We start from the raw sequence: 25077 nt of genomic DNA, 5'->3' as shown, positions 1-25077 counted from the left end.
AAAGACTCCCATTGAGCAAAAGAGCTGTTGTGTTGCACAAGTGACCCTAACTACAGTATCTCAGAATAGCTATGTTGCAGGTGAGAATTTTCTTTTTTCTTCCCTGTAAATGTATACTTTTTCACCGACCTGCTCTCCCACATAAGCAAACATACAGAAAAGTTGAGTACACCTGAGTGCAATATCCTGTGTGGCAGTGCAATAGATGATAATGTGATTTCTAGCTGATATAAAAAAGTCCTTTATGCCAAAATATTTTGCTAAGACTTAGTGGCACTGAACCGAATCATCATTTGGCCTTTGTGAGATGTGCCTTCTTCAACATGCCAATGAAAAACAGCTGGAAATACATAATTATTATTAACTAGAGACGGAATCTAGATTTAAGTTTTACAACACAATAAGCACGAGGCATCACCTGAGCACAGCAGGCTCAGAAATCCAAGTGGTGTGTATTACACACGTGTGCAAACTCAGACTTGAGAAATCAGTGATAATCAGGCAGACACAGGTGGTGGGCTGGTTATTGCAATCTCCTACATCAAATCCATCTCATAAATTCAGCAATCAGTTGTGTTTTATTGGGGCCTGAATGGTGCAAGAGTGGAGAATCAAGCCTGATTGGAGACCATGGAGTGGTCTAAATTATGACCAAATAATGAAATTCTCATTCTTGTAGGAGGCAGTGCTCAGACTAAACATATCCTGTAACCTTCATGTATTTTTACTTGATTTCCCTTTTGAAACCTTAAAAATACAGAATCATTATGTTCTTTTTATCACAGATGATCGCACTATTTCAGTTTAGTTATTTCCTGAACTGTATTGTCTGGCTTAGTGTATTCACAAAGACTGGTTTCAAGCTAAGAAATTCCAGGTTAATTCAATAGCCTCTACTGTACATAAGCTATTAACAAAAGAATGATATCTAAATTTTGTAAAAGCATGGGGGAAAATGAATAGCATTTCTCAAAGATTTTCTTAAAATTAGGCTTAGCTATATAACGAGGTTTTGTATTCTCTCTCCATAATTCTTGATTGGCTATTTCTATTTGGAAAAAAAAAAAAATCACCAGGGCACTTTTCAAAGTGACACTTTCAAGTCTTTTGATTCCCTGGCTATTCGAAGATTTTCCTTCCTTGATCTTCAGAGCAAACTCTTGCTTTATTTCTGATGCTCTGAGCAACTGCTTTGCTCATCCCTTCTTAGCACCTACTTAGCCCAAACACTCGAGGTGTTTCCCTCGCCTTCACTACCCGAACAGCATACATGTACAGGGTACATGTGCAGGGAAACTGCTCTGCCAGGTGTGTGCGTGCGGGGAAACTCTGGAGCCCCTGCCAGGCTTGTTTCTTGCCCTGTTTTCTCCCACTGCCTTCCGTAGCATCCTTTCCTCGCACTCTGTTTCCAGATGCCCCCCACCATCCATTGCACTCCCAGCCTGCCCACCACAGGGGAATCCAACAGCAACGTGCCTTGCTGCCCTCACACCATCACTGCCCAGGGCACAAGGGGCACCAAGGCCTGCTCGGGGAGGTGATGGAGTCTCCATTCCTGGAGGTGTTTGAGGACAAACTGGACGTGGCACTCAGCGCCATGGTCCGGTTAACACGGTGGTGTTCGGTCACGGGTCGGACTGGATGATCTCAGAAGTTTATCCCAATTTAATTGGTTCTGTGATTGGTGTAGTCTCATTTATACTCTATTATTTCTACCCAGGAATCACAGGCCTGGCCCTTTCATAACTTTAAGCAGCCCTCCAGCCCAGCGTCCCCTCCAGAGGGACAGGGCGCCGTCAACTCGCCGCAACGCAGGTGGCGGACGCACGGGCTTCTTCACCTTCTGCCTCCGACCTTCAGCGCTCCGCCCTCCGCTCTTTTTCCCATGTCTAAGGGGAATTGCTCAGGACCTCCTTCAAACCCAGGACGGACCGAACCGGGCGGTCCCGCTCCCTCAGACCCCCCATCCGCTGCCCGGCCCCGCCGCCACCATTGGCCCCCGCCGCGGCTGCGCTCGGCGCGCGGCCTCCCCTCCCGTCCCCTCCCGCCGAGCGGCGCAGGCGCGGCTGCGCGCGGGCGAGCGTTGGCCCCGCCCCGCCCCTCGCGGCCCCGCGCGAGCCGCGGCCGTTGTTGTCAGTCGCGGCTCGGAGGCGCAGCGGGAGCGGCCGCAGCGCCTGGTCCCGTCCGAGCGCAGCGCGGGCGAGGGGCGCCACCCGCCGCAGCCCCGCCGGCCTTCCCCGCTGGGCTCTTGGACCCTCTCCGTCTCCTCCTCTGTCCCTCCTTCCCTCCCCGCCGAGCTCCCCGTCCCCGCCGCCGCTCCCGCGGGCAGTCGCAGCGGGCGCTGCCCATGCAGGGGGCGGCGCGGGGCGCGGCGCCCCGAGGAGACGCCGCCGCCGCCGCTGCCGCCGCTGCGGGCAGTAAGTTGCCGGCGGGGTTGGGCCGCGTTCGGCTCGGGCTGGGCCGGTGGGGTGTGGTGGGTTCCTTCCTCCCCCTCCCGGAGCCGGCCGAGCCCAATGGCGGCCTCGGCCCGGGGGGAGGAGGAGGCGGTGAGGGGACGTTTCCCGGCCGCCACCGAAGGTCGGTGTGTCGGTGCCGGCGGGGCTGGAGGGGAGGGCTCGGGGAAGGGAGCGGAGAAGCGGTTGTTTCTGCGGGCACGGCGCGCTCCCAGGATGCGGGTGTTCATGCGGGATCGGCGGGTCCCGGAATGCGGGTGTTCCTGCGGGGACGATGGGCTCCCCGGACGCGGCTGTTCCTGCGGGGACAGCGGGCTCCCGGGATGCAGGTGTTCCGCAGGGACGGCGGGCGGCCGGGAGCCTGCCGTGCCCCCGGCGCGGCGGAGTGTCCGTGCGGCACGGCCCCGTGTGACCGCGGTGACACCGGCCCCGCGCGTGTGACCGCGGTGACACCGGTCCCTCCGCCACTCCCCCGCTGCTGCTGCTGCCCGCGCCGGCCCCGCCGCGTGTGCTCTGCTGCCGGGAAGGGGAAAATAAAATAAACAAGCCAGGCGAGAGCCTCGGGTCCGGCCGCGGGTGCGTTTTAGGGGAATGACGGTGCATCTCGCCCCTCGGAATCCGGTGCGTAGCCAACAGGTTTGTCTTGGTCTCCTTGTGCCCAGGGCTGGAGCGTGCCCCTCCTGACAGAGGCTGGAAGTATCCCTCGTTCTTTGTCAGTACGTGCCGTGCTGCTGTCAGCGCACTTACTACGTTCGATTCACTGCCTAGAGATTAGTATAGAAATTGGTAGAATAACTAGCAAGGTCCTGCACAGAGGTCTTTGTGCCTATTGTCAGGTGAGTTTTGCACCCAGGTGCTTAAATTAGTGGAAGATGATTTTTAAAAATAGTTGATGTGCCGTCGTGGTAATAGTTGAAGGGCAGATACATGTGGTTGGTTTTATTTGTTTTGGTTTTTTTTGTTGTGTTTTTTTTTTTTTTTTTTTTTTTTTTTTTTTTTTTTTAATTTTTTAATTTTTTCTAGTAAGTAGGGTTTTACTCAGTAGACTGAGTAAAGTGTTGGAGATCATCCACTAGGGCAAAACCCCCTGTACTGGCCAGAGGATGGTTGGTGACAAAAGTGACCTATTTTCAGGTTGGATATTTTTATTGGTAGGAGATGCAAGTATACCTGTGAAGGAGAACCCTTTATATGGGATACACGCTTTGGATTTTTGCTTATTCATAGATAGTTTCTTCTTGATCATCTCACTTCCAAGAGCTTGTTGTGAGCAGATGAGGGCAAAGCAGTCGTTTCTTTGGTGGTACCATTACAGTTCCTGGAGCAGCTGAAGCGTATTGTATGATTTTCAGCCATCTAGCATGAATGAAGTGCATGCAAATATGCTTACGCCTGCCCTCTGTAGTGCAGTCGCTACTTAGTCATATCTGCTGCTTTTTTGGAGTTGTTTATTATGGATATATTTGGATCTTCAGGCTCTGGGGAAGGACCAGTTTAACGAATCTCTGCAAAGTGAAATCTGTATAGAAGTGTTTACTAACAAATGTTTATTGTGTTGCAGTTAAGCTTTTTTTTTAAGGCATGCACCATTAGGAACTGAGTTAAGGAATCCTGGGACTTTTTTGGCAGATATATCACAGAAAGTGGGAAATTGGCTTGTGGGTGTTTTTGTACTATTGCTGATCCTTCAAAGGAATCTGAAACAAATAAGAACTAACAATCATTGCCAAACAGTGCAGTCAAGTTTTACCTTGTGAAACATGTCAAAATGTTTACTTAGACTAATGTCTGCCCCTTTGACTTCTAGTGCATACAATATCCAGATTAGAGGACTTAATAATAAAAACTAAGGGGGAGAAAGTCCAGTCTTGTCTCTTAATTTTCCTGAATATCCTAAATGATGAAAAAAGTGGTAGAATGATGACATATTTTTTTCAAGTGATAGGAAAGGGAAGCTAACCTGACTGCTGGAGCTTTGCCTGGTAGGCAAGGTAGCACATTCATCTGGCTCTTTTAAGAGCATCTTTATGATCCACACTTGAGGCTTTCATCAAAAACAGGGAAAAGGGAGAATTGCATCTTAAATGTACTTACTGTGTTATGGTTTTTGTTGTCATTTTACCCAACTGAGAAGCAGGAAAGTACAGTTTGAGCACGGGACACCCTACAGGTTACTGGTGTTCCTTGAATCATTGTGCTATGAGAACTGATACTGCCATGTGGTGTGGGTGGTTGCACTGTAATAAATAGTCTGCTTTCTGATTATTTTAAAGAAATATCATGCTAAGGGTGTGCATGCTAATATGCTACAGCAGATATTCTTTTACTTGCAGCAATCATCTTGTGTACTGTTCTGACCAGCCTGGTCCCTTCTAACTGCCTTTGAATCATACTTGAATAATTCTTTTGCAGTCTACACCTTCAGTGTATCATTGTCCCTTTTATCCCACTGGCAACTGTAATGCCAAAGTAGCACCTTTGTCTTGCTTGGCCTGCCTTGCTTTCAAGGACACAGTATCCTGGTGCAGCTACGTTTTTTCCTCACAATGTGTCTCTTGTGAAATAATGTATTTCCTTTTCTGGATTCTCAAAATTTCACTGAAATGCCGTAGCTGTGAAACTTATTGGTGAACATCTGCCCAATCCTACTTAATTGTGTTTATAATTGTGTCTTAAAATAAGAAACCAATGAAATGTGGTTCAGATCAGGGATATAGAGCTGAGCTGCAGTTTATGATGAATATGGTAATATTAAATTCTGTAAGCTCTTAACTTTAGTAGCCTCTGAGGTTCTGCCCATCTTCTGTGTCACGTTATTTTCAAGCACTTAACTGGAATGCTACAGCTGCTATAATAATGTAAAATACCTGTTGTTTTAATACACATAACAGTATTATGTAAGAGCTTAAGAGGATTTGAAAAAAACGTATATTCCCTTACAACTCTAGGATAACTCACCCTGGCGGAGTTCTAGTACACATAAGTTGATTGAGTCACCAATGTTAAGAACTTAATGAGAAATAATTATACTTGCAAATTATAAAACAGTGCATGTTCACTTTCTGAAAAGCTGAATCCCTCTGTTACAGTGATCTTCTACAACTGTGCTGGGACACAAATGTTACACTCTATTTGACAGCCTGTTTTCTTTTCTTTCTTTATGTATCATTGTTGGTTTTTCTGCAGCAGAAAGTTGCAGAAAAAGGAGTTACTGACTACTATCTAGTTACTGACTGGACTTTACTTGAGAGATGATGGCCTAGGCTTTATTATAATCTTAGTTCATGTTGAAGCATGTCAGATTTCAGGTATCTGGCTGTTCCTGACTAATTTGGGATGCTATAAATGAGAATAAGCTATTGAAACTGAGTAACTGTTGGTTGGAGTCAACATATTTGTCAAGATTTAAGCAGTTTGTATCCTAGATAGAAAACTCCAGTCTCGTAGTGGCAACTTAAGTCAATTCAGTACTTGAATTTTGTGTTACCAGATTTATTGCTAATCAAACAAAACTATATGATATTTGACCTTGAAGATATTAAGAAATTTAATAGCAATTATTGTTGTTTGTAACACGTACTAAGGGTATGCACACATACTTGCATCTGAACCTTTGTGTTTGAGATGGTGTGTGATGCTTTCACCTCCCTTGATATGGGAAGAAAATCATGTTTGTGGTTCTGAATTTACACAACAAAGATGTAGGTGTTAAAACAGGGCTAACATTGAAATGTTATGCCACACTGAAGTGTTCACTGATTAATGGCAGAATGTTTAGAGCTCCTCTTAATGGTCTTAGCTGCACTGCCTGGCATGACAAAATTATGTGGTAATGTTAATAAATAGACATTGGAAAAAGGTGAAACAATTCTGAGAGTTCATGAACATGGAGTAGATGAAGCAGCTTCTCTAAAGGAGTTTAGTTTGGTGGAGAAATCGAGTTACCTGCTTTCTGCAAAGTTTCTGCAGTAAGTTTCATAGATATAAAGATTTAGCATACTGTCTAAAAGATAGTGATACTGTCACGAATCATCTGATATGCAAAATATTTCTTCATCAGTTCATGTTCCTAGCTATTTTGGGGGAAGAAAAAAGAAGAAAAAAACGAAAATATGATGGGATTTAGAATATTAAAAATCTTCAAAAATCTACTCAGATACTGTTTATCAAGCTTGGAAAAGTATAATTCTGGGCTAGGGCGTCCAACTACCATGAGTTATCTCTGTTGCTTATACAGTTGTTGACAGAAATACCCAGATCTGGATTGCTTAAATGTGTGAATGTCTGTAACTAAGAAATCCGTACAAATTTTAGGTAGTTGATGAAAATTTTTTCTGTTAGTGGGAACTGCAAAACATGAGATTATCAGCTGAAACTAGTTTTTCTATATGTTATGACATCACAGGGTCTGAACAAAGTTTTATAACTGATTTACAGATACAGAAAGAAAGTACTAGCAGATATCACAAAACTTGGAATAAGTACTTTTAAAAGACATTGTCACATACTACTATGCAGAAGATAATTTATGGCTATTCTGGAAGATCTGGTATTTATCTATACAGTAATGCTTCAGGAGCAGCTTCAGAGCTTAAGTGCTGTATTGCTGAAGCCTCTGGTATGTAAACAGGGTAATGTCTCTCTTGCTTTTTTTCTTTAAAAATGAAAGGCCACGGGCTGTCCTTTGAGAGAAGGCATAAGAGGAAAACAGATACAACATGAGATTAATTGCTTTTGGAGCTGTGGCTTGTGTGAGGACTTTAAACGGTGTAAAGCTATTGCTGAGTTCTTAAATCTGTAGGCAACTAGTATTTGTCTTGTGTAATACCTCCTCTTAGAAATGGAAAGTACCTTGTGAACTGCAGCAAATTATCAGCAAGGCTGTGAAAGTACTTTGGGCTTTTAACATATTTCACAATTGGAACCAGTGCCAATAACTACCAGTGATGGGTTTGTCAGTGGCTCGTAGTTCCATCCGTCTTAGTGCCTCTGTCCTCTTAATAACTTTGGGTCTAGTGTAAAATCATCATCTCACTGTTACTGCTACCCTCTTACTATTGGTTTGGAGTCTGTATGTCAGCGTAGTCTCTGTTTTTTCTCATTCACCTGCTTGGAAAGAAAAAGGAAATAAACATTCTTGACTTTTAAAGGGGAGGCCTTGACGGACCAATTCAGATGCAGTGGCTTCTTTAAGTTGTCTGTATGGAGGGTGATTCTCACACAGATACCAGCTATTAAGTGGAGTTTCTACAACACAGTTCTCAAATTTTAGTTTGCTTTTTGCTAGTGTTCTGAAGATCACTTACCACAGCTTAACTGCGTGAAAGAGGAAAGCTTATATTGTCTATGGTTGATGTTACTGCGCTAGTCTTAAGAAAAGAGATGGTAGACAGCAATCTGTAGATCTGAAAGTTTGGGAATTCCTTATCTAAGAAATAAATGTGTTTTTTAATTGATGATATCCAGAATCCTGCATTGTATCTTTTACATTTTCTCATGCATTTGATCTACTTCAGTGTCCTGCTCTTAAGTCATGCAGGCTCTCATCATTTTCTGTTACGAAATTCTGTTTGTAACTTTTTTCTTCTCAAATCTATAATAGTGCTGCCCTTCCCATCCGCCAACAATTTGTTGGCCCAGGAGCAATGTTTTACCAAGTTTATTGACCTGCCAAATATTTCTGCTGCTGGCTGTTTACTGAATAATGGACCTTAGATTTGAAGAATTCTTGCTGGCATTTTGCTTTTACTTCAATACTAAGAAGAGTTAAGTCTAGACATCAGTAGCTCTAATGCCTGCAATACATTCTAAAATGATGAAACACATTTCATTAGGGATTTCCCAAATGTTTAGAATGGCAAAACTTCATCAGCAATTGATGCCTCTTGTATCTTTTCAGAGCAAAATTCTACAGACTGTTTAAAACTAGGGAGTACAGTTAGGTTTTGCAGGTTAATTCTTCTTTTTATGCTTGTAACACAGCATTACTTGATAACTCTTCATCATGATCTTCATCATTTTAGAGGTAGTCAGTGCTGAATAGTAGAGAGATTTCCTGATATATCTTGACATGTCAATAACACAGTATGGGCTGGACATGGACCCTGATGCTTAACAGGAAAATTAAAGAAGTGGATGTACACCTTGAAAAAATCTCCTGTAGTGTTTTATCACGGAATTCACTGGGAGCAGGAGAGTTTGTAGGGTTTGTCATCAATGGAAGGGAAGATATGTCTGTATGCTGTGGTGCAGTCACTTGAAGTAGAATATAAAGCTTTAGAGGCCATTGCATATAGACCGGCTGAGTTGTAACACTGCTGCCTCTGTGAATTGTTTTCCTCTGCCCCCCAAAAACGCTACAAAATGTTTGGCTGTAGGGTGAGTGTAGATTGCCATGGTTTCTTTGAGTACCTTTGAGTGGTAGTTGTGAAGGCCATAGGAAGGTGGAGGAAGAAAGGCTTTGCTGGATCATGACACCTGTATGCAAACAAAGGAGAATACACTTTCCTGGGATACTGACTCCCACATTGAGTCTTGAATACTCAAGAAATAGTGGGTACTAGGAGCTTCAAAAGTTTGAAATACGCTCGAGGAGCTGCATAATGACAAGTTTTCAGGCCATGTGATAAGCACTGAGTGTATGTATTTTTCACATGTCACTCTTGCAATGCCTTTTGCCCGCTTCTAGTGCGTTGGTGCTCCCTTATACCGAAAAAAAGGTGATAAAAAGTCCTCTGGGGGAAAGCAAGTTGATACATAAGTAAAGCTGCAACAGTGCAAGTAGTGGGTCATATAGTAACAAGACAGACTGTTTTTAAAGGTTCATAGATTACCCTGTAAAGACACCTTACATTAGGATGGCAGATAAAAATTGGGAGGAAATATTGGAAAAAAATATAAAAAATTATACTTGCAGTTTATTTTACTGAGTTAATATGTTATTCAGATTGCTCTCAGATTCCTATGATTTGTACAAATTATTTTCAGAGTGAAAGAAAAATTGCTTCTGAATCTTCACATTCTGTGTATGTCAGATTTTGTATTTAGTGTTTCTAGGAACACAATCAACATAAGTCTTACCATCAACATACAATTATATAGTAAATAAATAATTGGTGTAGATGCTGTTACTTATCTGAGACATAAGAGAGCAAAAGTAGAAGCAGGGTAAAACTTTAATCTCTCTGGTGGATGTGTGTAATGTGTGCATCCACTGAACTATTCGTTCTAAACTCCTGTTACAGAAAATGAAAGCATGTGCTTTACAAAATGATTCATCTGATCTCTTAGGCTATCTGCTTTAGGGTGCAATTTGTTTTATCACAGACTCTTATCTGTGTTGACTGAATCTCCATTTATTGTCAAGGGAGACAGGAATGGTTAGCTGTCTGTGGACAGACAAGTCCCAGTGAAGATTACTTCAGCTTTTATGTCTGTTGGACTGATGATGCAGGGAAGTCTTTGCATTGATAGTTTTTCAACATTTTGTTTAAATGGGACCGTGAAGCTTCATCTTCTAAAGTAAGCTAATACACACATTAGGGTAAGATGAACTAGGCTGGTCTTACATGCAGTGTGTAATCTAATGAAACTTTTTGAATAGGGTGAAATGCTTAAAGAAAACCTAGTGTCTGAAACATGCTCCTTTTTCTAAACAGATCTATTCATCCATCTTTTAAAGATGGTTGAATCACAATGCTGTTGCTAAGCTTTTTAATAGGATGCATGTGATATTATAAAACAGCTCCTGCAGATCTCCATTAGGGGCTGTTTGCAGTGTTTTGAGGGATAGGTATATGAGCTTCTGTGGAAAGAAGGATCTGTTCTGAATTTATTTACTGGTAAATGTCTACACTGCATAAAATGAGTATTGGGGGCGTAGCTGAATTCTGGTATAATTAGGGAAAAATGCATTTTTAGAACCATAATTAGCCACGTGGATTAAGCGCTGCTAATGGTTAGTAAACTCACCAACTAGAAAAACCAAACTCTAATGCTGAAAAATGAACTTATCAGGGGTTTAACATAATGTGAATGAAAAGACAGGTAAATATTTTCTGTGATATAGCTGTCTTAAATGCTTTTTTGCAGGCTGTCATTTGGCTTGCTGTTAACATGTGGCTGGTGGAAATTTTGCTTGTTGTCTGCTTTAGTTGAAATTGCTTCACTTGGGAAAATGTTCAAGAGATCACGCTGTAAACTGGATCACCAAAATGATCCATCATTAAAAGTAATCCTGTTTTGGAGGGTCATGGCAAAACTAGAGGCTTGTGTGGTTTCATCTGTAGTCAGTCCCAGAAGTTGTACTGTTGTAACTAAGGAGACAACAACAAAGGGGCTCAAAGAGGCTCTAGCTTGAAATAGTGGATCCTAAAGTACTGTCAAAATTCTACTTTCTTAGTCTTAAGAGAAACTGAGAAAAAGAAACTGCTCTGAAATGTATTGGTATGGCAACTGTGCTCCTTTAGATAGCATATTTAAATTGTAACCAAGGCTTGTATCTATATACACCGTGACATTTTTGCATCCACTTCCTACTACTGAACAATTCTAAACTTTTGTACTTTCCAACCATGTGTTACATCTGAGATCTCTGTATTTAGCGGTGGGAGCTTCATCTATGCAGATTTATTTTAAAACTACAGAGTTAAGGGTTAGTTGGTCTGTTATTGTGGAGACTAAGTTAAACTGTTAATGAATTTGCATTAATTTCGTTACAGCTAATGGGGCTGCAACATTAGTAAACATAGTTTATCTTCCATTTCAGTAAGCTCTTATCCTATTGATTACTCTCTGATATATTTCTCCATTGCTTAAATGTAACTGGGTTTTGCTGGAATTCTGTTGACAGGTTGATTTTTATGTGTATTCTGTGATTTAAAGTTAAATCACTTGTTGAGCTTGTACAATGATGTTTGAGAATGTGCCAAGTGAACAAAGTAATGAACATAAATCTTTCCTTGCTGCTCAGTGTTGCAGTTGAATTCAGACAAGCTGTCTTTAATTTGTGTGCTCCAGTTCCCTTTAATTTCTTTAATCTAGAAGCAGTTAGGAGTCAGATTGGGATGCTGTGGAGACAGCAGCACTATAAAGCATGTTTGTTGTGGGGGGTTTTGTTATTGTTGTTGGGTTTTTTTAAATGCTGGCAATCTCTTCAGGAGTGAGACTCTGGAGTTGCATGACCATATGGGGCACAGCTGATTAATATATCCCCTTCTGCTTCATACAGGCTAAGATTGGGTGGTTTATGTATGTACATGGACTGGTTTTCATTAGTGTTCATTTTGGGGTTAGGTTAGTATGATGGAACACTACACAACTATAAAGCAAAGTATTGCTTGGAAGCATTGTTAGTGTGCAGTAGTAGTGAAAGAACCCTCAAAATGGCCTTAGAAAGTAGAATAGAACAAACCAGAAAATGAGTGGAGATGGGTGAGAGGAATGCTAAAGCCTGTGGAATAACCTCTGCAAAAGGATTTATAGACTAGGATTAGAACAAAATTGAGTTGAAGCTAGGAAGGAAGGAAACTAATTCTGAGTTGCTTGAGGCAAGGTAAATGGAGTATGGTGGTTCTTGTTTTGGAACAGATGGTGAATGAGAAGATGCACAAATTATCAAGAGATTAAAAACAAACAAGAGGAAGTGGTTCTTCTCACAGCACATAGTTAAGTTATTCAGCTCTGCTGCAGTATGTTCTTGATGCTAAAAATTCAAATGCTTTAATAAAGCACCTGCCCAGTTTCACAGGGAGGGGTGGGGTAGAATCCATCAAGTGCTATTAAACACAAACCCACTGCTCTCAGATGTAAAGAAGTTTTTGAGTCTCTGAAAGACAAGGAGAGTTTTATTGTTTATTGTTGTATTTGCCATTGTATTATGTTGTTCCCTATGCATTCTGTAATAGTGCCTACCAGGAAGGAGAGTGGGCATTTAGCTTAATGTGGCTTGCTTTAATTCAGTTTTGTGCTTTTTTGAATAAGGATGGGATGTTGTTACATGGGAATGTAGGGGAAGCTCTGTAAGATGAGCAGTTTGTGAAGTGTTGGGAAGCAGATATGCCAAACATCATCTAGTGGAGTGGTTTTTGAAAGAACACGTGAAGCATAGTGCTTAGTAGCAGAATAAAAGGGTGCATACAGCAACACAAAAGCCAGTGAAGTCTGTTGAAGCTTGATGACTATCTTTAAAGAAACACAAAACCCCAAACCTCAATGTTTACTTTTTTTGTTATTGTATTAATGCCTGTTGTACTTAACCCTGTTCCTTTTCTAGGTTATGACGTTTTGGAAGCTAATTGATTTCATTCAAATTTTACAGGCGTGGAGGTCTCAAACTGAATTCTATGGGTTTTGTGGAAGCAGACAGCTGGATAGTGAAGAGGTTGTACCATGGCTCCAGCTGAGAGAAGCAGTAAGGTGAGCTTGTTAAACATCACAGAATCCTCATAGGACCCCCAACCTTGTAATTGAATTCATATGAAACCAGGTTCATTAGTTTCACTGTCTGTGAAATAACTTGTTTAGCAGGGAGTGTTTTTAATCTAATGCTTACATTTCAACTTGAGAATAACTAATGTAAGGGGCTGTTTGGTTGCCAGCTTCCTTTTCAAAGTTTTTCTTTTTGAAGTTCAGTTTTGAAACTGAAAATATATTCTAAAGAGCTGTTTTTTCTGTATTTTAGAGTTGGCAATGAGCCATCTAATTTTCATATTTCTAACTGCTTTGTACTCAAAGTTGGAGAAATGGTTAGCTTTTTGATAGCTACAGTTTTTTTTTTTAACCTCAATCTAAGTTAACAATACAGGAAAAATTCTGGTAGGTTTTGTATGTGGAAAAACAAAAAAAGACAATGGGACATAAGCCCTTCAAAACTAGTTTTGAGTATGAATATTTTGTAAGTTTGGTCTTGTTTGCTTAAATGCCAAATACCTGGTAAGCAGGAATTCACTACACAAAAGCTGAACTCTTCTTCCCCTTCTCCTCACTCATTCCCAGGCCTGATGAGCATATGCAGCCTACCTCCAAACTTTTTATCACCAGTTTGTGTAACTTCAGTCAAAATATTTAACAAGCTTTATTTACCACTGAGTGCATCCAACCCAAATGTTTCATTTCAGCCTTCAAAGCTTTGTTCCTTTGCTGTAATTACAGTATTGATTGATAATGCTTAAGCTAATTAGAGTAACACAATTAAGTATTGTATGTTACTTGACTAAACAGAAAGCTGTTAAAAAGGGGGAGGTAAAAGTCCCAAGTCATGCCATCTGAACTTTGTATTAAAGCTGTTTCATGTGCAATATGAAGGGATGTGCCAAAAAAGGGATGTGTTAAGTATGCTCCTCTTGATATTCTGTGCTGCCCAGCTGTTTTATAGTGTATCTGGAAAAGTTACAGATTTCAGCTTTGCCAGTTTTAACAGTCTTTATAACATCGAGTTCAAGTGCTGCTTGAAATGTTTCTGACTCATGACAATGAAGGCCACTGAATTTGTGACAAGTTTTCATTATTGAAGTGTTAAAACTCACTTTCTTCAAGCATACTGATAATGTGATGTCAGAAATCTGCAAGTTAGCACAGCCTGCCTTACTAAATCCTTTGCAAAAATTTCTGAAGATGATTTTATAAATAATCTGTAGTAATGTGCTAATGTAACCTGGGGTAATTACAGGATAATAATTTTGCTTACTTTTATACAAGTATGTAATCTTGTCTCTTTGTTTTTAGGTATGCTTGACAGTGATTATGGACTATTTATTTGCATCAGATACTCTTATATGAAAATACCACGTTTCCAAAGAGCTTAAATATTATTTCATCTTCTGAAACAGAATGGCAGGCTTCAAACGAGGATATGATGGAAAAATTGCAGGATTGTATGACTTGGATAAAACTTTGGGCAGAGGCCATTTTGCTGTGGTCAAACTTGCTCGGCATGTCTTTACAGGTGAAAAAGTAGCAGTAAAAGTCATTGACAAGACCAAACTGGACACTCTTGCCACTGGACATCTCTTTCAGGAAGTCAGGTGCATGAAGTTAGTGCAGCATCCCAACATTGTGCGGCTGTACGAAGTGATTGACACCCAGACAAAGCTTTATCTCATCTTAGAGCTAGGGGATGGCGGAGATATGTTTGATTACATCATGAAACACGAGGAAGGTCTCAATGAGGATCTGGCAAAAAAATACTTTGCTCAAATAGTTCATGCTATATCCTACTGCCATAAACTGCATGTAGTTCATAGAGACTTAAAACCAGAGAATGTCGTTTTCTTTGAAAAACAAGGACTTGTGAAATTGACTGATTTTGGCTTCAGCAACAAATTTCAGCCTGGAAAGAAGCTCACCACAAGCTGTGGATCTCTTGCCTATTCTGCTCCTGAAATTTTACTTGGGGATGAATATGATGCACCAGCAGTGGGTATGTATGTCTGCTTTGAATTCAACCAGTAATCTATAAACATAAATACCATGATCTTGTACCTCTGTGTTCCGTTTCAAGATAATGCCAAATATGGAAGGCAGCTAATTGGCAAGAAGCAATATAACCTCGATGAGCTGTGGATGAGGTCATGCTGGAGCAGCTCTGTTTGGAGGAGATACTCAAACATTCTCAAATATGCTTTAAAATTATTTTTGTATGAAATGGTGCTATTGTATAGATTGTAATTGTTTTTTAAAAATGAGTAATAATGTGGATGCAATGAGTATATTTGTAAATACTGTGTTAGAGAGAACCCATCATCTTTTCTGAAAAGTTGTCTTTTTTTGAATTTATTTTTAACAAGACCCCACACTCCCTTGCACCCAGCCACGAGTGACTTTCTTTGCTCAATTTAGCCATATAAGAATAGCATTGTGAGCCCAGGCTGCTTACATGTTCTGCTGCAAGGTGGTGGGAAGCCCTGTGTACCAAGTACTAACTCAGCTATCAAAGGAGGAGACAGGGAGTTAGGTTAAAGAAAGCCTCAACTCCCTCTATCCCACCTCTGCCCTTTCATTGTCTGAGAACCAAAAGTAGTGGATGAGTTCTAAGTTGCTCCTGATTGTGTAAAAGGTAAAAGAAATAGTAATGTGTAAATGAGTCTACATGTTTCTAGCTGCGGGGTGGACTGCTACATGTAATTCTCTTGCTGTCTCTCTTAGGTCTGCTGCTTATTGTAGTAGAAGTAATTTAGATTCTTTTTAGAAAATAGCTTTAGAATTGATGGGGTCACTGAATATTGTCCTGTAGTCATACAGATTGCTTAAATCTGTTCGTTGAGGTACAGCTCACTTCCCCAGCAGGTGTAGGCACATATAATTGCAAATGGTGCTCCAAGAATAGCTTCTGGTAATCAAAATGCCTCTTGTTTTTATCAGTATCTGATACTTTCATGGGTGTTACAGCACCCATTAGGACTCTACATGGCTCTGTGTGTTTTGTTATGTTTTATAGTAGTGACTGTAGTGATGGTTTAAATTAAGGCAGAGTTGTCCAGGTTTTTGCTAATTTACCTGAGGTGAACAATCAGCTAATTTTGTGTGCTGACAGTCACAATGCTGAACTACAATTCTTGCATTATTTTTAAACATAAATATTTTTAGCTGTTAGGTAAAATATTTAGGTTCTTTGCCTAAACATTTGAATAGCACTTTGTGGCTTCTGTCTTTGAATAGGTATTGTCCTCTGGGTTTTCCAGACTTGAAAGTACTTTCCCAAGTGTGCTATAATTAGGAATTTTGGATCTTTGTTATCTCTGGGTTTGAAAATTGATGTTGATGCTACAGCGATACTTTACAAAATGATTTCTGTTTGGAGTCAGATGATTCAGATGAGTTGATTCTGGTTTTATTAGTGGCAAACTAGAGCTCCCAACTCCTGAGTTTTTCTGTGTTCTGTTATCTCCTTTTGAGAATTTCCTGAAGCACAAGTGTAACTGACAGCAGTGGCCTTCAAAACTAGAGGGAAAAGTGCATTTGTTAATTACAAATTATACAATGCTTTATGTGAATTATTTCTTGAAAAATGGAATAGCAGTCAAATTTTGGAGGATGAGCAGAAAATTAGATTTTGATATTGCTGCCCAGTTGAAAATGCTTGGAAAAAGGAGGTGTGTGGAGATTAATGGGGGAAGGGGAATTAGGAGCATTATGACCAGATGGTCCAAACTGAATTATATAGTCAACAAATCATGCTTTGGACCTCTTAATGATAAATGTAATAATGTTTGTTAGAGGACTTTGTAAACAACTAGGGAGGTAAACTTCTGAATAGTGCTAAAAGAAAATTTTTGAATGGATTCAGAGAGAGAGAGGTCTGGTTAATATGGTGTGTATCACATTAATATGATTGATGTGAACAGTAGAAAAATGAGGAAAAAATTTAACTATGTAACTTTTAACTAGTGTCTAAGGATGCCAGTTATCTTCTATTTCTGAGAATATTTAAATATCCCTCCATGGTTAGTTCTTGCTTACTTATTCCCCAGTATGCTGTCTCAGCTGCTGGATACTTCAAACTTCTATCCTAGTTGAGCAATTGCAGGGCTTGTATCCTAATATTTTAGTGGCATATTTTTCATCACTTTGTAATGCACCATGAAATCTCTCTGAAGTACTGTCAGTTACCAGAGTAAAAATACCAGAATTTACTATTAAGATTCCAATAAGATGATGACCTTGAAGGGTCCGGATTTTCCTTTTCTAACTGTGGGTAAAAAGGTAAGATACACTATACAAATTTTCTAAATATGATTTATGTATTTTAAATACAAAGATCATGGGGGGGAAAAATAGGGCCTTTTTTAAAGCCCTCTTTCCCCTAAAAGAAATCTTAAATGTAGGTTTAGGAAATCTATCACTAAAATTGTAATTATGTAACTGAGAAATGAGCTTCTGCAAACCTTTCTTAAACTTGAAAGATAAACTTTCATGCTAGGATGAGATTCTACTTGTGGGCTAGGAGTATGTATAAATTCAAAAATAGAAATTTTGAAGAAAGAAATTTCATCAGTTACATTCTGATGCCAGTAATGTGCAAGGTGTGTATGTATAGCTTGAAATAGTGGTGGAGTGCTGTGAGCTCATTCAGCTGTTGGCTGAATGGGGCTATTAATATTGCAATAATAGTGACTGCCAATGGCAAAGATCCTTCCACCACTTAGGATGAAATTACATTACAGCTGAACCAATCTAAAAACTTATTCCTTAGTAAAAAGGAGGTCATGCTCTCCCCAGTGCAGTGACATGGTCATGCCCCCTTGTGAGCATCTGACCACTTGAAATCTAACTCAGTTTACTAAAATGACAAATTGAAATGGATTCCCCTGCTTACACTCTGTGCATATTAAAGTACCTTTGCATTCATTGTGTTTTTAAAACCCCATGCCTGTTATTTATGCAAAATTATTGCAAAAATTATTGGAACTAAAACTGATCAGGGTGTATGATGGGGGTTTTTTGGCCAAAGAGTTTGCCACAAATGTGGCTTTTTGGATCTCTTATGAATAATATTAGAATGAGTACATAAAGGAAGATAATTTACATCTTCTTTCAACAAACAACTGAAATATTTAGGGCAAGTCTTTATTTTATGCTTAATAAAGATAATAGAAAAGCTTGCTTTTTGAAAACAACTGTTTCAGCTAGTTGAGGATTAATCTGCCCTTTGTGATGTCACTTGAAAGTCTGCACACTTGAAAAGAGCCTAGTTAATTTAGGTCTCTCATTTCCTTTTGTGTTTAATGCTGTAGTTAAAATGATGCAAGAGGAATATTGGGCAATGATCATATGTTCCCAGGGCTTGTCAAAAAGCTGAGTTAGATAATGAGAAGTTCTGTTGCTTGTAATTTCCCATGGTTTTTTCCATACTTAATTAAAATTTGTTCCAATCAAAGTGAGAGGCTTGTTGTTGCACATAAAGTTCATTTCCTAAATCAATGGCTGTGCTGCTTTAGATCACAGTTCTGTCTAGAGCAGTGATGTGTGCTACCATGAGCTCCATCAGTATTTAAAAGTTGATAACTACAGATGAGAAAGAACTGTGTACTTTTGGTAGTACTCTTCCTTTTGCTCTACCACCATCAACAGAAATTGGATCATTAAATAAATAGAAATTGCCTCTTTCCTAGGTGATAAAATTTAGTTGGAGTTTTTTGGATGAGTTGATTCTTTCAGAGGAGGGCAGGTTCTATTTTAACTGCTTGGCATCTCTACAAAGTGTGAAGTGCTGTGTAGGCTTCAGTAAGACATAGACACTTGTGATAAGTTCATATTATTGAAGTTGGGTATTTTGCAAATGCATGGAAACATTTGCAGAGTAAATTCATTCTTCTGGGGATGAAAAATGGGCAAATTCAGATTGTAGCATTGGGATTTTGTATATTTAGCACAGTTGAGCACTGGCCTTTAGAAAAGCACTGTAATACACAAATAACATTGCAGTTACCATCACAGTTACTTGGCATTGCAGTTTGTCATCACAGCAACACACAGAGAATGGTGGCAAGATGTTCCTCATAAAAGACACGACTAACGAGAATATTGTGGCTGCTGTAGCTCAGTGCTACTCAACTGGCACTTTGTAGTCCAAATGCAGCTTGCTGCTGCCCTGGAAGTTGCAGATAACTTCTGCTGCTTTAGAAGTTAGATAGGGGCTTGCACAACTCAGACCTGGATATCTTCTGTCAGTATGGTAAAACTACGTATTCATTACCTGGTCATGTGTTTTTGATTGCAGAAGGAAACAGGGGCCTTGTTATACAGACACTCTGCTTTCCTGAGATGGTGATACACTGCCTTTAGACCCACTTTGTGTCTGTTGGAATGAACCCAAATTCTTTTCTTTCCTTTTTGCATCAAGCATTTGCAAGGGCTTTTTACTTTAGTATAGTGTTGCTGGAGTGTGCTTAGTGTTTCCAAGCTTCAGCCATGTTCACAGGGTGCTTGAGCATAGCCAGCTAGCCCCAGAGACCCTGTCTGGCCTGTGTGGAGCTGGTTTGGATGTTCCTGGGTGTGTATGACACTTTATTCTCAAACTGAATGACTAATGTCAACCTGTGGCTATATACAGTAACCTTTTGCACTAAAAAACTACTGAATATAAGATTTGACTGACTGGTATTAAAAAAGAAGGTTGTAAGATATTTGCAGATCATAAACAATATTGAATAACTGAGCATACCTGGCAGCATTTTGGAGTTTGAGTATGATCAAAATCAGATTATAGCCAAGTTCTCAGCAATTAGAAGCATTTCTCTGCTTGTTTGGTTTAGAAAATCTCCCTTGTTGTTATATTTCAGCACTTCAGATCATTTATACTTAGATACAGCATGGAATGATCTTGAGGCTGGAAGGGCACTGAAAGTGTTGTGATACTTGGCTGCTTCCAGTATAAGGTGTGCCTCCCCTTCTGTTTTGCTTGCATTGGTGCAGAGCTACCCCTTCTCCTGTGCTGCACTCTGCTGCATGGCTGGCCCTTTGATGAACTGACTGTTATCAGCTAATGTGACAGAAAACTGTTAGAAAGCCAAAAACGGACAGAAATGCTGCTCTCTGCAAGCTTAAACTTCTGCCAGGTTAGCAGAGCTGCTCGTTCCCTTAGGATGGAGTGGAAGAGGTGCTGCACAGGAAGGGAAGGGAAGGAATCTGGAGCTTGGAGAAGAGTTCTGGGGGAGAGGGGTAGGACCTGTCTCTTGAGTTAGGAAGTTTAGGTAATACCAGCTCTGCCTGGCTCACTTACTTTCCACCTTCTTTGTAAGAGAAACTCTTGACTGAAATTCATCATCATTGCCAGTCTATTTTTAGGAGAATTGTACACTCTAGTTCTTGGCTTCAAATGTTTTTTGAAGGAAAACAGAAGAAACTGATGTGAGTATTAGGTGTATTTTGTTCTGCTGTATTCTCTAGTGTACTGGTGTTAGTGGCCAAGCTTTTCTGCTTCACATTGCTTTGCTGGGTATCTCATACTGCTGAAAAAACTGAGTCAAATCAGAAATTAATTTTTTATACTTTTTAGAAGGGGCAAACAGAAGGAATTGGTTGTAGAACACTTTTAGAAAGTCAAAGTCTTGAGGATAACAAAGTATTTATGTTCTGCAGCAAATTGCATGCAAATAGTGAAGTTTATTTTTAATGAAATGGGAGTTCAGTTTTCATGCAGTTTGCTATCCTTTGGTTCTTTTTTTTCCCCATCAATCCAATTACTGTACTGACCAGAAACTATTTTTAATGCTCAAAATTGAGGATGTTACATTGCAAATACTGGAGCCTTGCGTTCAGAAGTGAAGCTTTGATATGATGGGCTGCAGTGAACAATGGGAACCTGTGATCCTGATAACTTCTCAGTAAATCTGAGCAAGCTAATATTTATCAAGTATAATTTATGTTCTGTTCCAGATTACTTTATGCAGAAGTTTCCATTCATTCACCAGTAAACTGCTGGGTGAAACAAAGAATAATTTATCCAAGTGCAACTACAGAGAAGCTGTCAAGATAGGCTTCAGTTACTGCTATATCAGCTAAACTGTAATTTAAATACAGAGATACAGTCATGTTGCTGTGTTCATGGGAGAACTGTTTTCATAGTATTTCAAGCTGCTGTTGTGCAGCAAGGTTTCGTTATGATGAATACATCTCCACAGCCAGGAAGCTTAATTTCATCTATCTTTCAAACATGTACTCAGATTAATTATTTCCAGCCTGTGGCTGACTAATTTGGCAACAGATCTGGTGGGACCAAAATCAGTGGTGTACTACCTAGTTATAAACCAGATGCCCAAGTTTTGCATTCATGTGTAAAGCTGTATTCAGATGTTAATTTTTTCTAAATAAAGTACAAATTATGCATTATACAGCTAAAATGTGTAGGAAAAGATAGTTCATCCAAAATCATGAAGAATTTTTAATATACCAGAAGCAAATTATCTTTATATACCAAAAAAATAACAAAGTCATTGCAGTGAAACATGTGCAATAGCTGTATGTGCTGTGTAGACTTTGATATGTCCAATGATTTTGAAAACATATTTTATAAAGAAGAAAACTTCCTTTTATTTTTAACTAATTATTATTGGGTTTTATTCTGGCTAATTATTTTCTGGAGTTGTAGTATTGGAATTCATGCAGAAAATGTTGGTTTAGTTTGTTTTTTTAATATAGATTCAGTAACTTTTTGTGGCTGACCAACATATATCAAAGGAGATAGAATATATTTTTAAATGCAGAACTGATGATTTGGAGTAAAACAGGCTATTTTGGAATAAAGGAAGGCATGTGTTCAGTAAGACCTTTCAGTGGTGGTTTTTTCTGTTAAAGTACTCAAACTTGAGATGTATTAGTAACTAAAAAAAAACAGTTGTTTTTATTTTAGTGGTTTTACTCAACCAGCAAAACCCATGCTATGGACTTCAGGGAAAAATCATGAAATCATAGAATGGTTTGAGTTGGAAGGAACCTTCAAGACCATGTATTCCCAACCCTCTGCTCTGGGCAGGGAACCTCTCACCAGAGCAGGTTGCTCAGAGCCCCATCCAGCCTGGCCTTGAGCACTGACAGCAAATGGAGCATCCATAACTTCTCTGGACAGCCTGTGTCTCACCACCTTGACAGTGAACAATTTCTTCCAAATATCCAATGTAAACTTGCCCTCTCTCAGTTTAAAGTCATCATCAGCCTTTGTTCTGTCAGTCCATGCTCCAGCTCTCTTGTCTCCCCAGGACCTTCTCTTTTCCAAGTTAAACTACCCCAACTCTCTCAGGCTGTCTCCACAGGAGAGGTGCTCCAGCCCTCCTATCAGTTTCATGGCTTTCTCCCTGCAGCAGCTCCATGTCCTCCTTATGTTGGGGCTTGCAGAGAATGAGTACTGGCTGCCAGACTGAATGAGAACAGGAATCACTTCTGAAGATAAGACTTAGTTACTGATGATTGTGTCTTAGTCAAGGGAAATAACTTAGAACAGACTGTTTCACCAGACAGATAAGCTAATTAGGGAAATAATTTGCTAAATGCCATTTGCTATTTATGCTCTTTTTTTGGAGGGACAGAAAAGGAAAAATTTCCCTTCATTCTCTTGTCTGCTCTGTGTACTAATAGTAATATAGACGGGATTTTTATTGCTTTAAAACAAAGAAAACCCCCATTCTGAATGTTAATTTAAAAAATGTTAGCCTTGATTGTGGATGGTTTCTTCCTCAGCCTTCAGCAAGGGAAAAATAAATGCCATTATAGAAAGACAAAAAAAGTTGGGTTAACAGATGGTAGCCTCTCTGAGAACTGGAGAGGTCAATGTACAAGTTTATTCAAAGCCTTTTTCATTAAAAATTACAGCATGAAAGAATAGTTAAATCTGCTAAAAACTGAGTTTCTCTGAAAAAGTAATCCTTATTCTTTACTCTTACACTTGAAATTTTACCGGTCCAGTTTGAGCATATTCCATTTTTTTCGGTAGTCTTTGCACATGCCAGCGTAAAAATACTTGTGATATATAGAAATGCTGAATTCTTTTTTCACAATTATTCTCTACCTTCTCACTACTGACTTTTAAAAAGCTGCATCCCTTGCATAGATTTTTAGCTTATACAGGAGTGGAAATACTTCTCTTACTCTCTTTTAGAAGCACAAGTATATCAACAAGCACCATTCAAATGATTCACTGGTATGATACCAGCTTTTATCTTTTGTACTGTTGTATATAATGTTTTATCACTATTTTTAGTAGAAGTCTCATTTTCTGCAGTGTTTCACCTGTCATTTGAATTTTTACTCTTAAATTGTGTTTTGGTTCTTGAGACAGTTCTGTGAAGCTGTGCTATACTTTGAGTATTCATTCAGTTTCCCTCAGCCTATTCTGTGAACAGGTTCTTGAATTCCAGCTTGTAACAAGCATGCTTGCTACTTATCCTTGTGAGCTGCCAGCCTGTACCTGCTCCTGACCCCATCACAATTCCACCCTCCAATCCACATGAATTTTTTGCAATGGGGTTTTTGTGTCTTGAGCTCAAAAGAGCAGTCTGCATGTCTCCAGTTGCTCCCTAGCCCTGAACATGCCCAGAGTGCAGAGATACTGATGACCTTACATAGTTGTTTTTCCTATTTAGCTTTGCATACAAGAACTAGGTATTGAAGTGCTAGTGTGTTGAATCTCTTCTAAGGCTTGCATTCAGCAGGTCTCTATGGATTGGGCTTTCTTCATGAAATGTGCTCTGAAGAGGTAGCAGCAGCAGGTGGAACATTGTTCAGTGCCTTAACACAGTGGTTAGAGTGACTGCCCATAATCCTGGAAATTGGGGTCCATTTCCACCCTTCTTTTATCCACAGTCTGTTTGTTGGCAAAGTAAACATGTAAACACCTCTGTCATCTCCATAAAAGTGGGTTTGTTTCCTTTTAGCTTAAGTGGCTCCTAGTAGAAAATAACTATAATGTTCAGCTGTTACAGTAAACCATGTGAAGAGAAATTTGTAAAACCTGGCTAAATTTACTCAATATTACAAGTCACGTTTGAAGAAAGAGACTTTATGTAGAAACATACATCTTATCAGCTGAGCAATATACCCTGTAAACTGTTAAGCAGTTCTAAATTTAAGTTAGGAGGGAAAAAAATCAACCCTTTGCCCATCAAGGTCTGAAATAAACAACTTCAGTACGTAGACTCAATTTACATTATGTATGTAAATGCAAATATGTCTATTCCAAAATGAATATGGATTTTTCATTGCTTAAAATCACAAGTTCATATAGCATATATAAAGTGTGACAAATGTCTGACTGAGGAACAGTAGGAAATTGAGGGAATATGAAGGTATCACTTAAGTTGTAACTTGCTGAAGTCCTAAGTACTTATTTTAGGAGTAAATCACAAACTTCAGAAAGCAGTAAGTGACCAATGAAATGGTGAAGCAGATGAGTATGGATAACCTTTGTGCAGTGTGCAAACTTGAACATGACAGATGTTTGACCACCCCATGTTCAAGACAGGCGTAGCACAGACAGCTAATGTTGTAACTTGGTTTCTATGGCAGTGACTTCTTATTATGCAAGGAAGTTGCATATACACAGCCCTGGTTGTCATGGTTCATGGTCCTTTTCTGATTATTTAATGACTTGGAAAACAAAAAAAATATATTCTCTACTGCAGCTAGTTACTACTGCTTTTATTCTTATTTTATTCTTTGTCATAGCAATGACAATTTCAAGTTAACCAATTTAAAGGCTAAATTATATCTTGAGATCTTCACAGGATTTTTGAGAGACCTTGATTTTTGGCTACTGCAGAATAGAACTGTGCCTTCCTTTCCTATAACAGCTTGAAGTTTTGCAGGTGATTAAGAATGCTAAATGCATGCAGCATGTTGGGCCTAATTCCTGCTTTTCCATCAGTTTTCTAAAGAGCGCACATTAGATGACCTTTGAAAGACAGAAATAAGCAGTTTCCATAAAGCCTTCATTTGCTAATTGCTAGTTACTAAGAGTAGAAAAAGAACTTGAAATTGTGAAAAAATTGCTTGCATCTGCACTTTAAGGGTGGTCTCTAACCCTTCTCTTCCTTGTATTCCTTCAATTAAGGGTCTCAAATCTAGAACTGACACTGACACTGATTATGACAGGACAAAGTTCTGGTAATGAACACTGTTGTGTATGGCTTTGTGT

General features: G+C 39.7%; 1 protein-coding gene across 3 annotated transcripts in view; it reads left to right on the top strand.

The window, feature by feature from the left end:
• Positions 1–2222: 2222 nt before the first annotated feature.
• Positions 2223–25077, top strand: part of SNRK (SNF related kinase) — a 39695-nt gene continuing 16840 nt past the window's right edge. Inside the window, exons 1-3 of one of the 3 annotated variants that reach the window (XM_058810839.1) lie at positions 2223–2417; positions 12772–12869; positions 14178–14871. In XM_058810839.1, the coding sequence (XP_058666822.1) occupies positions 14283–14871 (589 nt within the window). In that variant the 5' untranslated portion in view covers positions 2223–2417; positions 12772–12869; positions 14178–14282. Of the gene's footprint in view, positions 2418–2892; positions 3075–3210; positions 3290–12771; positions 12870–14177; positions 14872–25077 lie in introns of those variants that run through there. The other 2 variants (XM_058810847.1, XM_058810855.1) reach the window with 2 other exon arrangements.

Source organism: Ammospiza caudacuta, chromosome 1 (assembly GCF_027887145.1).
Source record: "Ammospiza caudacuta isolate bAmmCau1 chromosome 1, bAmmCau1.pri, whole genome shotgun sequence".
Classification (NCBI taxonomy): Eukaryota; Metazoa; Chordata; class Aves; order Passeriformes; family Passerellidae; genus Ammospiza; species Ammospiza caudacuta.
This window is presented reverse-complemented; position numbering and strand designations above follow the sequence as displayed.